This window comes from Pogona vitticeps, chromosome 2 (genome assembly GCF_051106095.1).
Source record: "Pogona vitticeps strain Pit_001003342236 chromosome 2, PviZW2.1, whole genome shotgun sequence".
In the NCBI taxonomy this organism is placed as follows: Eukaryota; Metazoa; Chordata; class Lepidosauria; order Squamata; family Agamidae; genus Pogona; species Pogona vitticeps.
In genome coordinates this window covers 168,240,367-168,253,524 of record NC_135784.1, presented here as the reverse complement: position 1 = coordinate 168,253,524, position 13,158 = coordinate 168,240,367, and the positions used below count along the sequence as shown (strand labels likewise).

The 13,158-nt window shown below is 44.9% G+C and overlaps 1 protein-coding gene and 1 long non-coding RNA gene across 6 annotated transcripts; both read left to right on the top strand.

The window, feature by feature from the left end:
- The first annotated feature begins 8 nt into the window (after nucleotides 1-8).
- Nucleotides 9-2,492, top strand: LOC140704684 (uncharacterized). Its single transcript, XR_012084042.2, has 2 exons — nucleotides 9-231; nucleotides 1,149-2,492. It is a non-coding gene; the product is annotated as an uncharacterized LOC140704684 (long non-coding RNA).
- A 2,348-nt stretch (nucleotides 2,493-4,840) lies between these two features.
- On the top strand, nucleotides 4,841-12,902 carry LOC110070465 (uncharacterized). Of its 5 annotated transcripts, none has more exons than XM_020778161.3 (3): nucleotides 4,841-4,975; nucleotides 8,601-8,711; nucleotides 10,945-12,902. In XM_020778161.3, exons 2-3 carry the CDS (start codon nucleotides 8,636-8,638, stop codon nucleotides 11,775-11,777), a joined length of 909 nt encoding a protein of 302 aa, XP_020633820.2. In that variant the 5' UTR covers nucleotides 4,841-4,975; nucleotides 8,601-8,635; the 3' UTR covers nucleotides 11,778-12,902. The 5 variants fall into 5 exon arrangements, with proteins under 5 accessions (XP_020633820.2, XP_020633825.2, XP_020633815.2 ...); XM_020778166.3 differs by having other exon boundaries at nucleotides 4,862-5,015; nucleotides 8,601-8,707; XM_020778156.3 differs by having other exon boundaries at nucleotides 4,862-5,015.
- Nucleotides 12,903-13,158: the final 256 nt, after the last annotated feature.

Sequence of the window (13,158 nt, the reverse complement as noted above, 5' to 3'; positions counted from 1 at the left end):
AGAAGAGAGGGATTCTGGGAGTTGTGGTCCAAAGCTTCTGGGAGCGGACAGGCTCGCTACCCTTGGATGGGAAACGTGTGGCCTTTCAGATGTTGGACTACAAGGCCCATTATTCCTCACTGTTAGCTCTTCTAGCTGAGGCTGATAAGATTTGGAGGGCCTCGCATTCCACAGCAGTATCCTAGTACGTTGGTAGAGAAAACCCCTGGAAGACTGTGACATCCATCAAAGGTTGGAATCCTGAAACTATTTACCAGAAAGCAAACTCCAGTGAAATATTAATTTGGGGTTAGCATTTTTAGGTGCAAGCGATCAGGATCACCGGGCAAACGTAATCTTGCACTTGTGTGCTTGTTAGGGTCCAACTTGACACATTTCACAGTAGACGTGATTGCAGCTGCATAGAGATCAATAACACTTGTACACCATAAATGTAAGTAATATTTGCTCTCTATTTATGAATGCAGCCACGGCGTCAAGCTATAAAAGATCGTCAGCAAGTGGCTTGTTTTCATGCAATTTAATATTGAACATATCCATTAGCTTTTCTACATCTTGTCCAGCCCAACTCAAATGGTGTCACAGAGACAACATACTAAAATATCCAAGAAGGGCACCAGAAGACAGTCAAAACATGTGCCACCTGATCCTATACCTTACTGCACAGGTTTGCATGCCTAGGATGTCATCTCCTGCCACACCCTGCACTGTTTCTGTGTCTTTCCTCACTGAATGACATTTAGAAATATAATGAAAGTAGTGATAAAGCATTTATTTGCTCGATTCCAATCTCCACAGCTATACACAGCCGAAATTTTAGAAAAGGCTAGAGACTGGATTTTTCAGAAACACTCCGCTAATGGATGAATAGGCATTTGTTTTACTTTTTCTTCTTCTTCGTTAATCTTTGGGTTTGCGGCTGGGAATGTCATTTTCCTTGCTGTGCATTAAATGGTGTCTTTGCCTTCAAGGGGATGATGCCTTAGTGTATATTTACATAGGTACTATTGAGGTCGGCCTCCTTCAGGCATGATGAATAGGGGGGAGGGATAGGGTGAGTGGGTTTCATCAGTCCTTATAGGTTCTTGGTGTGCTTAAGAGTCATGTGTGAACAGTGGCCAACTCAAATCACTTCATTTCTTTTGCAGGAGCAAGAGGACCTCAGAAACACAGTAATGTAATTTTTCCATTCTCTGATCACAATGAAAATGCATACACATTTATGACATGGATCTTTGTTTGAAGTTTGCTTTTTCAGTAGGGTAGAAAAAACTATACAGTTCATTATAATCCAATATCTGAAGCAAGGCTTCTTGAACATTGTACAGTACTTTGTTAGTCAGTTCACATGGAGAGCTCTTCTGGATCACAAGCAGCGATGAGTAGTATGAGACCAGGAGACGTAGAAGGAACATTGATACAGGGAAGCCAAGGTGGGGCGGGGCAGCAGGGACAGGAAACAGGTGAAAATATGCCCCTTGTCTTCATTCTGCCCAGCGTCTTCTTCCTGGAATCTGCGAAGGAGGATCCACCTTTCCTGAAAGCTCACTAGTCTGGAGTAGATGTGCTGTCTTGAATATACGAACCCTACCAGGACCATTATATACTTGTTGTCTTCGTTCTGAATACTGTCACGTAATATATTGTGAGGGGAAAGACCAAAGACAAGAGGTCTTTCTGGTGGAGCTGTCTCTCCTTAAGATATCCAAAGGGACTCAAGCAACCCCACCTCCTACCCCACCCGGAAAGAAAGACCAAGGGATAGACACCCGAGAGCTGGAGCAGAAGAACATGAGGGGAAAGGGGGGGCATCGTGAGCAGTGGATACCCAAGACTTAGAGAAAGAGTTGAAAGGGTTGAGTGTGGCTACTCCATCTAGGGTCGAAATGGCGGGGAAAAAGGAGAAAGGGCAGGCTCTGGAAGAAGGGGGTTAGGGGAGATAAATACAGCCCGGGACAATACCCCGGGTGGTTGGGAAATGGTCTGGATGCAGGATCCATGGACCGGGAAATGGGAACAGGTTCGCGTGCCTAAGGCTGAAGCTGAGAACAGGAGGCGTAAAGGTTTACCCCAGAGACCATCGTATCAGGGTGAGTCTGAGACAAGGGAATGGAGGAGAAAGCTTAGAGAGGAAAAGGAAGCTATTGCCAGAGAAAATGAGGCACACCGGGCATGGCATCTCGAAGAGTTAAGGAAGATGGGGTGCTTCCTGAACCTTTGGGTGACTCATCAGGAGAAGGAACCCCGTTATGGGGCTGGATGGGGGATGAAGAGACCCTCCCGCTTTTAAACCAGGATGACCCTGGACTAGAGACAGTTGAAACAGAACGGGTGATTGCTGGACCTTGGAATGTTACTACTGTTAATCCGTTTGAAGAAAACTTATGGTTGCCCTTGTCTGAGCCGTTGCTTGAACAAGAGATACAGAGGAAAGATCATGTTAAGGTTAATACCCCGTTGGTTGAATTAATAAACAACACAAATCCGTTTGATTCCAATGAGTCTGGTGATTTATTCAAGAAAGGGGAAGCCCATCTACATGAACCTTCACATATATGTGAAATGTAAATCATTGTCATCATCAATGAATTGCAAATACGCCATCTTATCTTCCAGTTTTTTTGGATTTGGTTCCTACTTTTTAGGCTTTACCCTTTAGTTCACACCCATGAGCCAGCAATGCTGATAAGAAGCCACTGGCAATGGTGCGGCTAAAAAATATTGTAAATAAATAAATAAATAAAATAAAAATGAAGTGCAATGCAAGGATAATTCTAAATATCTGACGCTAATGAACTGTGCCACTTCCCATCTTAGTGATGATGTTCACATATGCTCTGATTTATGTCTGCTATACTCCTGGGCCCTCAGGAGAGGGTATGGCAAAAGAATTTTAAAATAAAATTTTGAGTGGAGTTTTATTATTGCTGCAGAAGCATGCAGTAAATACTGTATATCATGCAGCAGAGCAAATCAGCAATTCTAAAAATGGGGGCAGTCCAAACAATAAATTATAATTTTTAACTGGGTTTCAGATCATCACCAAATTTGGCATATGTCTAGCATACAGTCCACTCTTGCACTGTGCCAAATTTGGGGGACTTTGAATAGAGTTTTCTAGTTATGATTTTTCAAAAAAAAACTGTTTTACCACCGCAGCCCCTCTGTTTTGCAAGGAAAAAACAACAACTAATTCACGTGAAGAATCAGAAGAGACAATTCAAGGTCAATTAAAACAGATCAATTAAGTTCTCCAACTTAATAGTGAATCAGAAGGAATCCAGGCTTTCCCCAACTTGGAGTTTTTTGCATGTGTTGAACTACAACTACCATCGTCCCCAGCCAGCCTGATCATTGTAGCCTGACACATCTAGAAAGCCCCAGGCTTGCAAGGGGGGCATTCTGATAGGTTCTTGCAATATTTGCATTGAATAAATTTAGTCTCACACTAAATATTGCAATATTTATTGACTAAATATTGCAATATTTAATCAATGGAGAAGTCTTTCATGGATGCCTCTCAATTCTCACTAGTTATTGACTATATTATACTTAATCAAGGGTTACTGACTCCCAGTTACTTAACAGAATCACTCCTGCAAGGCCAGGCCTGGACTTTTGTATCAATTCCATTCAGTTCAGATATCAAAAGCATGTTCTTCTGCACCTGGCTGATTTTAGTGGATCTTGATACAGTATTTGAGCAAAAACGGATAGCAGTCTAGATGTGACCAGCTTGAAGTCTGCCAGTTTTTAATCTGATAGGCTGCCCCTGCCTGTACTGAATCAAGCACCAAAGACTCATAACACATCGAATATTCTGCAGAGAAGTAAATCAAAACAAGTGATTGTTGATGAAGCAATAGAGAGATATCATTTCTATCTCTTGGGCTGCTGTTTTGACACCTGTCTATCCCAGACTGGCAGATGTCAAAGGCACAGGACCTGCAGAGCTGGAAGGGACCCTAAACGTCTACCAGAGGGTCTTCCCCCACCCCCATGAACAGCTTTGCATCCTACCATTGTTTTTACAGTTATTTCAAAATATCTAACTTCTCTACTACCAACAACACTATCTTAAACTCATAATGACTATGAACCCAAAAAGCGATCAGGATGTTCACACACGTTAGCAGTCGTTACTGTGGAGGAACTAAGGCAGGGTACCGCCTTTTATTTATTTATTTATTTATTTATTTATTTATTTATTTATTTATTTATTTATTTATTTATTTATTACAGTCCCGAGCCATGGTTCCTCCAAGGAGCTCAGGGTAGCATTGGCGGGGCCCCCTTTCCAGTTATACCAGGGAGCAGCTTCCTGGCTGAGCTGGGATTTGAGAACCCAAGTCTCTTGCACCCGAAGATCTTGCACCCGCCGTCCACTACTAGATCCCATTCTCTCTCTACAGTAAATGTCTATGGAAATAAAACTTTCGAGCCAATATTTCGTGCGATCCGGAAGGCTGGTGGTACCCAACTCTTACTGAAATCCGCAGGGGAAAATCTTTGGGGTAGGAGAGAGAGTGCAGAGCACCCACACCGCTGCTGCTGGTGGTGGTGATCATCATCCCCGGTTTCCTAAAGAAGAAAGACACCTACTCGCTTATTTTTCAGATCCGCAATTCTTATGCCTGGAGGTTAACAGACCACAGCGGGCCCTCGCCTTTCCTGAGAGGGTGCTAAATTAAAGAGAAATCGCCTTAACCATAGAGCGATCAGTTCCTCCGTCTTCCTAGCGATCACCAGGAAATACAAGAGCGAGGAGGAGGAGGGTGAGGGTGGTGGTGGTGGAGGAGGACTAGGAGGAGGACTAGGGGATTACATTAAACTGGGACCTTCCTGTTCCCAGCAGCCCCCTGAGCAGATCCAGGAGTTCAGCCTGAGTGTAATAATAGCTGCCGCCGGAGCTGAGCTTTCTCTGCCTCAGGTCACCAAGGGAGGTTATTCTCTGGCAGCCTCCATCCCAGGGCAAGTGAGCTGGAGCCGAGAGGGAGGCGGGGAATAAAATCGAGGTACAGTAATTAAAAAAAAAATTCCCTGCAGGATGCAGTTTAGAGAGGACGGGCAACTGGGGATGCAGCGCATTCAAGAACATGCTGTGTTTCGGGATCAGCTTCTCCCCTGCCCCCATTCTCCTGCAAATCGGCGGTACCGCTTTGCAGCCCCCACCCCGTCCCCACGTTGCCAACAGAAGGCATTGCATGGCTTATGGTCGTCGACCCGGCGCTTTTTTTTTTTCCTGCCCCAGGTTCTCTTTCCCCCCTCCCTTTTCATTCACTTAACGTCGTTGCAAAGTCGCAATTGCTCCCTGTTGTTGACAGGTCGGGTTGTTTTAAACATCGCAGTACAGTATTTCTGGGGCGGCTCCTGCAGCCTTCTCGGGCGCTTCCTCTCTTTCCTCCCCCCCCCCCCGCTGCCCCCAACCTGCTTGTTCGGTGGTGACATTGCTCGAGCCCAAGATGGCCACTCCCCCCACCGCCGAGATAGAGAAAGCTGTCATTTAAAAGTTACAGATAGGAGGATGCTGGGAATCCGCGTCCAGGGCATCAAGATCGAGGTGTTTTTTTGGGGGGGGGGTTGTGCGTGTGGGAGGTTATTTTCCTAAGACAGATGTCAAGCGGTATAGGTGAGAAAGGGTGGGTCAGCTGGTTTAATTTTTAGGAAAAGCTTTCCAAAAATAAGATTTTACCTTTGAAAAACGAGTCTTTACAAAGCAGGCCTATAGGTGTTTAATCAGAATTAAGTTTCATTGAGTTAAATGGGATTGACTCCCAGGTAAATTAGGGTAGGATCACAGCTTTATTGTGCATTCATCTAGCAGGAAATCTGTTGGTTTGGGGGAATCATTTTAAATGCCTTTGTTGATGTTATGATTAGATAGATCCCTGTGCATGATTTCAGTGAACACCTTGTTGCTGTATTAATTTCCCTTCATAGACAGAAAGAAAAGAAAATGAAACGAAACAAACAGAAAAAAAGAAAGAAAAAGAGGCTTGTGTTTATCTTTAATAATTCATTTAAGCATGTGTTCATAGATTATAATCCAATTCCTGAACTGCATTGGAAGGAATGGATTATATTCCATGAACATGTGCTATAATAATTGTACCACAAGATCTTTTGTTATGTTGAAACAGACTAACATGGTTACTTCGGCCATCAGTAATTCAGTGGTGGACAGTTCATATTATGCAAGGTTTACAGGTGGGCACTGTAAAAATATATTCACACTGGTTGTTTGGTTGTGCAGCTTGTCTGGACTAAATTCAGCACATCTTACTTTCAAAGTACAGTATAACTGACATTCAGTTGCAATTGATTATTGCAAAGAAACTAAGATTCCCTTGATCAATTAATTAATTGTTAAAATCTGTATGTGTAGAAAACAATGATTCTGAAGTGGGGAAAACACTTTTTAGATGAAGCATATACATGACAAAGTGCCTCGTTCAGTGGTGGAGCACCTGAGGTTCAATCCCTGATACGAAAAGTAAAAAAGAGTAGGGGGAGGTGCTGGGCTACATCCTGCTCTGTCTGAGATCCTGTAGAGCAGTGGTGTCGAACTGTGGCCCTCCAGATGTTCTTGGACTTCAACTCCCAGAAGCCTTCACCACCACCTCTGCTGGCCAGGATTTCTGGGAGTTGAAGGCCAAGAACATTTGGAGGGCCACAGTTCGACACCACTGCTGTAGAGCTTCAGCTAGCCAGAACAGGGAAGTATCCTGGCCTAGATAGGCAGACTATCTGACATGAGGCCGACTTCTCCTTCTGAAGTTCAAGTAACCTTAGTTGATGACTTGCAAATCATTAATTTATAGAACTCCATTCTCTCGATTTAGGTAAGTAGGTAGGTAGGTAGATAGGTAGGTAGGTAGGAGGAAAGAAGGAAAAATCTTAAGTGATTTTTCTATCCAAATTATTCCTCTAGCTCCCTCCCCTCCATTACAGAAATCTTAGCTGGTTCCATGCCTTACCCCCACTGTATTATTAGACCTACTGTAGTTTTTTCTGGGGCGACTCCCAAGTCCCATAGTAACACACATACAGTCCTCTATGTTATTGATGACATTTTAATGGCAGGAGCCAGATTTGTATGTGGTGGCAAAACCAGGAAGATGTTTTACAGCACCGTAAAGACTAAGGAGCTTTTTTTGGTGGCATAAGTTTCCATGGCATTGGAACCCACTTCTTCAGATCCATCAAGGAGGTATTGGCTTGACCAGTTACAGGAGCAGACTGGAAAATTGGCAGTACTTTGTCTGTGCTGTTGGTGTAATTGGCTAGACATTATCCATCATAATCAGTGATAAACATGCATCCATGATAATCAGTGATCTTTTCACGATTATTCTTTTGCCAGTTGCCAGCTGCTGGCCTGATCATTCGTAGTGGACTGTTCATGTGAGCAGGGTGAGGTTGCACATGGTGGCATAGTGTGATATCATCCAGTTTAATATGTAATATTCTATCATGTTATATTCTGTATCATATTGGATATGCTATGAAGACTATTATAATTTTTTTAGTGTTTCAGTTGCACTCCTGTGCTTTGGGTTGCCAGTTGCAATCAATTAAAGATAGATGTGGGATGGCTTGTACTTGCTCTCTCAGCTAACTTTGAGAAGCAGTTTGTCGTTATAGCATGAGAGTCAACTGTCTGAAGGAGAATGCAGAAAAGGCCACACATTTCACAATACATAGGCAAGAGTCTTGCAGTGACCCAGCATCAGGGAGGACAACTGTTCGCCCTTCAGATGTTGTTTGATTGTAATTTCTATCATTCCTAGTTTACATGGGGGGGGGAGTGGGTCGTGATAATGGATAGTTGTCCAGCATTATCTTATTCACTGCCAAAGGTTTCAGTTGCTAAGTGTTTCTTTAGATCCCAGCTTCTTGGTGCAGACTGAGCCAACACCATTCCTACAATTCAAAATTACATAGCAGTTCATCCTCCATCATGCGGTACACAATCCCAGCATGACAGTGGAACTTAAAATGCAGATTGTTTGAGTGAACATACCCAGGAGATCAGGAACCTTCAACCTCTGGGCCAGATGTGAGTTGAGATTCTCCATATGGCCTGCAGATCTCTTCCACTCTTGGTGATGAAAGGCAGGAGCCTGTTTAAAACCTGGGAAAAAGCTGCATGGCACTGCGCTTTGTATCCTATGGCCTTCAAAGAGAATCCCAGGTAACCCATGATCAGCGCATGATTTGGTTTGCACGTATCCACATGAAGCAGTACAAGACAAAAGTGTTGCCTTGAGTGCATTTTGTCAGCAGTGAGCAGGCTCCCTCCACCTGACCTCCCAGAGGGTGTCTGGATATAAGCCCCAAGTGCTTTGCTGTGTGACTCCATACAACGAGAGATCATCGATTAGCAGAGCTGGATAAGGCTCTCTATGCTTGTAAATCCCACAGCCTTGATTTACAAGCACAGAGAGCCTTATCCAGCTCGGTGGATTATCACAGGAGAACATGTTTAACATGAGCCTACAGTTGGTTATGTCCACGTTGGTTTTTTTTACTCAACAATTTGTACATCTCTCTCTACCTATTTTACAGATTTTTGAGAATTGTTCTTCTTTTCATCACAGTAACACTCTGGCCTGGGGTTAAGAACTCCTTTGAGATGGAGCATGAAGACCCGGGCATTGTGGTGATTCATGACTCGGATGACAACGGGATTGCAAGGAGAGTTTATGTAGGTGAGCAGCTCAAGCCCATTATCCAAATGCCTTGTTTGAATCCTGTTCCTACTTCATCCCCACTTCCTCTACCAAGTGCCAAGTATGGCATTCAAGAGCCTATCCAGTCTGTCCTCTATTCTATCCTGACAACAATCCTATGAGGTAGTTTAGGCAGAAAGATAACCACTGGCCCAAAACTATCCAGAATATTTCATGGAAGGGTGGAGATTTGGACCCAAGTATTCCGAATTGTAGGCTGATACATTAGCTGTTTTTTACTGCACTTGTTCTTCTTGACATAGTTTGTTCCAGAATCCATTTGAAATAGATAGAATAATAATCTTAGAACTGCAGAGCTGAATGAGACTCTATGGACCTTCAGGTCAAGCCCTTGTCAAGGGAGCACGCTGGGGAATTGAATTCCACAGCCAGAGACCTCAACCACTGAGCCTTCTAGAAGTTTATCTTCTCATTTGTATTGTCTTTGACATAAAAACATTGATACTACCTTGATCTAGAAGGTACTTGTGGATCACCTAGTCCAAGTCTGTGGAGTTTATTACAACTCCAAAATCCACCAACCAGAACTAAATGCAAAATAATGGGTGTGGAGAGAGGATATTCTTAAAGAACACGCTCAGCCCAGGACCTAAACAGACCTATCATACATAAACCCCCTCCTGGTTTGTGCTTCTCCACCCCACCAATTTAGCAGCCAAATTTAGAAAGACAAGGGAGTCTTTACACTTGTGCTGCTGTCAAACTACAGTAATAATAATTATGTGTCATCAACTGAATTCTGACTTCTGGCAGCCGCTTCCAGAGTTTCCCAAGTATGGAGTACTCAGAAATAGTTTACTGTCCCCTTTACTGGGGCACTGTGCAGCTTGCCCAAGGTTATGCAGGCTGTCTTTTCTCATCTTCAAGCAGCACAATGCAGAACTGAACTCCCAACTTCTGGCCTTGCAGCCAGGGACCCAACTCACAGAGCGATCCAGCCAGTTTGTCATTAAATGCCTGGAGGTTAAAGATGGCAAACTAGATAGAGCCCTTATCAGTGGATCCTAAAATATCTTATGTTGTCCACCCCATTAACACAGATTTCATGTCTTAATCCACATAAACACTATATTCAGCCTATTTGCACAACAAACCATCATGCAAGAGAATAATTGTTCTGTGTTGAACTACTAATTCTAATAAAGATGGAAATGTTTCATCTTGCCTGTGGCCTGCATCTCAACAAGGCAGATGTTAGTCTCAACACGTCTAACGTCCCACCCCTTCACCCCAAGTTGTTTTTCATTTCTAAGCAGCAGTGTACCTATGCCACAGTTCCCTTGGAATACACACAAAGCACACACTACGGCATGGAGTGCAGCAGCACTTGGCTTTCTGAGCTCCTTTGCCTAGGTGTACTTGCAAGGAAGTGGGCAATGCTTGCTCAGATCTCAGCGGAGTGTGGGTAAGCTTTTTAAGTGGTTGGGGAGAACGTCCTATTTGCCTGCTCCTAACAGTGCCTCAACAAACCAATTAGTAGTGCAATGTTAGAGATAGCTTGATTCAGATATTACCCTACTTTGCGTTTTGCATCTTTCCTTGAAAGCAAGGCAAAGTGTTGATGTCAAACACAGACTGCTGCTAATCTGCAGGCTCAAGCGCATCCATCAGTGTTCAAGGGTGGGAATACTAACTTGTCGGCAGTAATGGTGGGAAGGAAGGGAGAAGAGGCAAAATCCACACGGTGGTTGACTTTGAAATGTAGAACTGGGAGCTGGACTTAAGTCGTTCACTTTGGTTCTGCTATTCCTCTGTCCAAGACAGTCCCAACATTCCTAACACATGGAATGCCCTAAATAGGCCAGTCAGAACAGAGGTTAGTCTCCTTAGCCTAGAAGACAGCAAACAATGCAACAGGAGAAGTGCAGAAAATTAGCTTAATGAATGCTGCTTGCAAAATGAGCTGTTGCATAATGTTTGGATTGCCAGTCCCTAGGGGCATGTGTTTCGTTTTTCTTAAAACTCCCGGACATACAAAAAGGGTGGGGAGAATCTATGGCTCCCCAGATGTTTCCAACATCTCTGGCTGCTGTTATGGTGAGGGATGATGGGAGTTTTAATCCAGCAAAAGCTGGAGGCCTTCAGGTTCCTCATTGCTGCTCCATTCTGTTCTGTAGCCTGAAGACCCGCCCGTGGGTCTCGGCTCATTGCGCTTGCAGAAGCTGATGTAGGTGGCTCTCTCCTCTTGCAGCCGATGAAAGCGGAGTTAGCGAAGGTGAAGACAACCATCACCTGGAGCACAAGATGGTCCAGTCCAGCATCCAACATGGGCAGCCCAAGTGGAAGGCGAGTTCACAACCCGAAGGCCTGGACATGGATCGGCAAGGGGCCCCGCTCATCCCCGGCAGCTACAGTGAGGGAGAGGTGGCAGTAGCAACGGCGGTAGTTTCCCGCTCCAGCAAGCAACGGCCCTTCATCTGCAATGAGTGTGGCAAGAGCTTCAGCCATTGGTCAAAGCTGCTGCGGCATCAGCGCACACACACTGGCGAGCGGCCCAGCACCTGCACTGACTGTGGCAAGAGCTTCTCGCAGAATTCGCACCTGGTGCAGCACCGGCGGACCCACACTGGCGAGAAGCCCTACGTCTGTCGGGACTGCGGCAAAAGCTTCAGCTGGAGCTCCAACCTAATCCAGCACCAGCGCATCCATACCGGGGAGCGCCCATACACCTGCGGGGACTGTGGCCGCAGCTTCACCCAAAGCAAGAACCTGGCCAAGCACCGGCGGACACACACAGGCGCCCGGCCCTTCCGTTGCCCTGAGTGCGGGCGGGGCTTTGCACACACGGCGGGCCTGATCAAACACCAGCGCCTGCGCCACGACACAGACTCCCCTATCGGGCACCCTTGCCCAGAATGCGGGCAGCGGTTCCGGGCGCCTTCAGAAGTGGAACGCCACCGGGTCGCTCATCACGGGGTCGCTCCGTCCGAGCCATTCATCTGTGTGGAGTGTGGGGAGTGTTTCACAAAGAGCACCACACTCATCCGCCACAAGCGAGTGCACAAGCCCATCTTTGTGCGTTGAGACTTCTTTCCCTTTGTGGGAGGGGAATTCTAAGGGAAGCCCAGGTTTGGAGCCAGAGCCAAGGAATCGGGTCCAAGGTGAGTCCTTGACTGCAGCTTGTCTTCCTTGGCCAGGCAAGAGACCCCAGCAAGCAAAACTATGGAGCAGCAACAAGGGGTAGAGGGAGGAGATAGGGTTCAGAGCTTGGACTTCAGTCACTTGGTGGAAAAAGAGAGAGAGGCTGCTCAGAGGATAAGGATCTTGTTTGGGCCATTCTCACCTACCTTCTGAGAGCAAGCCTGCAGACCCCGCTGCTGTACATAATATGTGTAGGGGAGTATTCTTTAGCTAGAAGCCATAATAGAAACTTACAGGGGGAGGGTGGGAAAGCAGTCCTGTCAAAATACAGCTTCTGAGCACTTGGACGGAACAAGGAGAAAATAACTCTCGGCAGAACCGAGTTGGCTGAAAGAAGGGGCGCAGACCGTTAGTAAAGCAAGGTGTTGTTGGAAATGGGGACAGGGAGGTTGAACGTTTTGTGAAAAAATAACTTTTCTGCATCTCCCTTTTATTACTGAGTGCAGGCCTCTAGTCAGCCATTTCCTACAGCCTACATGTTCTGGTCTCATGACCAAAAGGGCAGTTCAAGAAACCACAGGAAGCTGGGCAATGTTATCAGAAATGGATATGTGATTGATCTTGAACAGATGATGGATGTACATTGTTGAAAAAGCCAGTACCAGATTACTGCGCAGAAGAGCAAGACAGAGAAGAACACATATTAAGGAAGTAACTCGTTACCCAAAAATGCAAGGTTTTTTTTTCAGTGTCTAAGGCATAACTCCATTATAATATGAATGTAACTTAAAAGATTCATTACACTCATTTTGCAATGTAAGTGATTTCTAATTACTGGGGGCATGGCCTTACTGAGTGTTCTTCATCAAAACACTTTGATAGATAAAAGTTTAGGACTACATATATAGTCATTCGGAATAATTTTCTAAGCAACATTTAGGATTGAAAATGCAGGTTTGGTGCACTTCAGTGAAGAGACTGGCATTTGGGGCAGAACACAGAAAATAATTATCTGGCTTCAGTGTTCATGGCTGAGGAAACCATTAAAAGAAACATTTGGTTTGCAAAGGACTTCTCTGTCATCTCTTGCTCTGAATACATGGTGTCCAGGGATGTTCCCTTCCTAATAAATAACTGCATTTTGATTCCTCGTACTATCTGTCCCTACATTTCAGTAGGTCATTACTATTGGTATATTAAGTGCCTTGCAGGATAAATATAAGCAGAGAGAGTCTAAATTTCATGCGAAAGAGGAAAGGCAATGGGATAAATATGATCATCTGCAGCAAAATATACACTTAAGCTTCATTTCAACTGCAGGGGT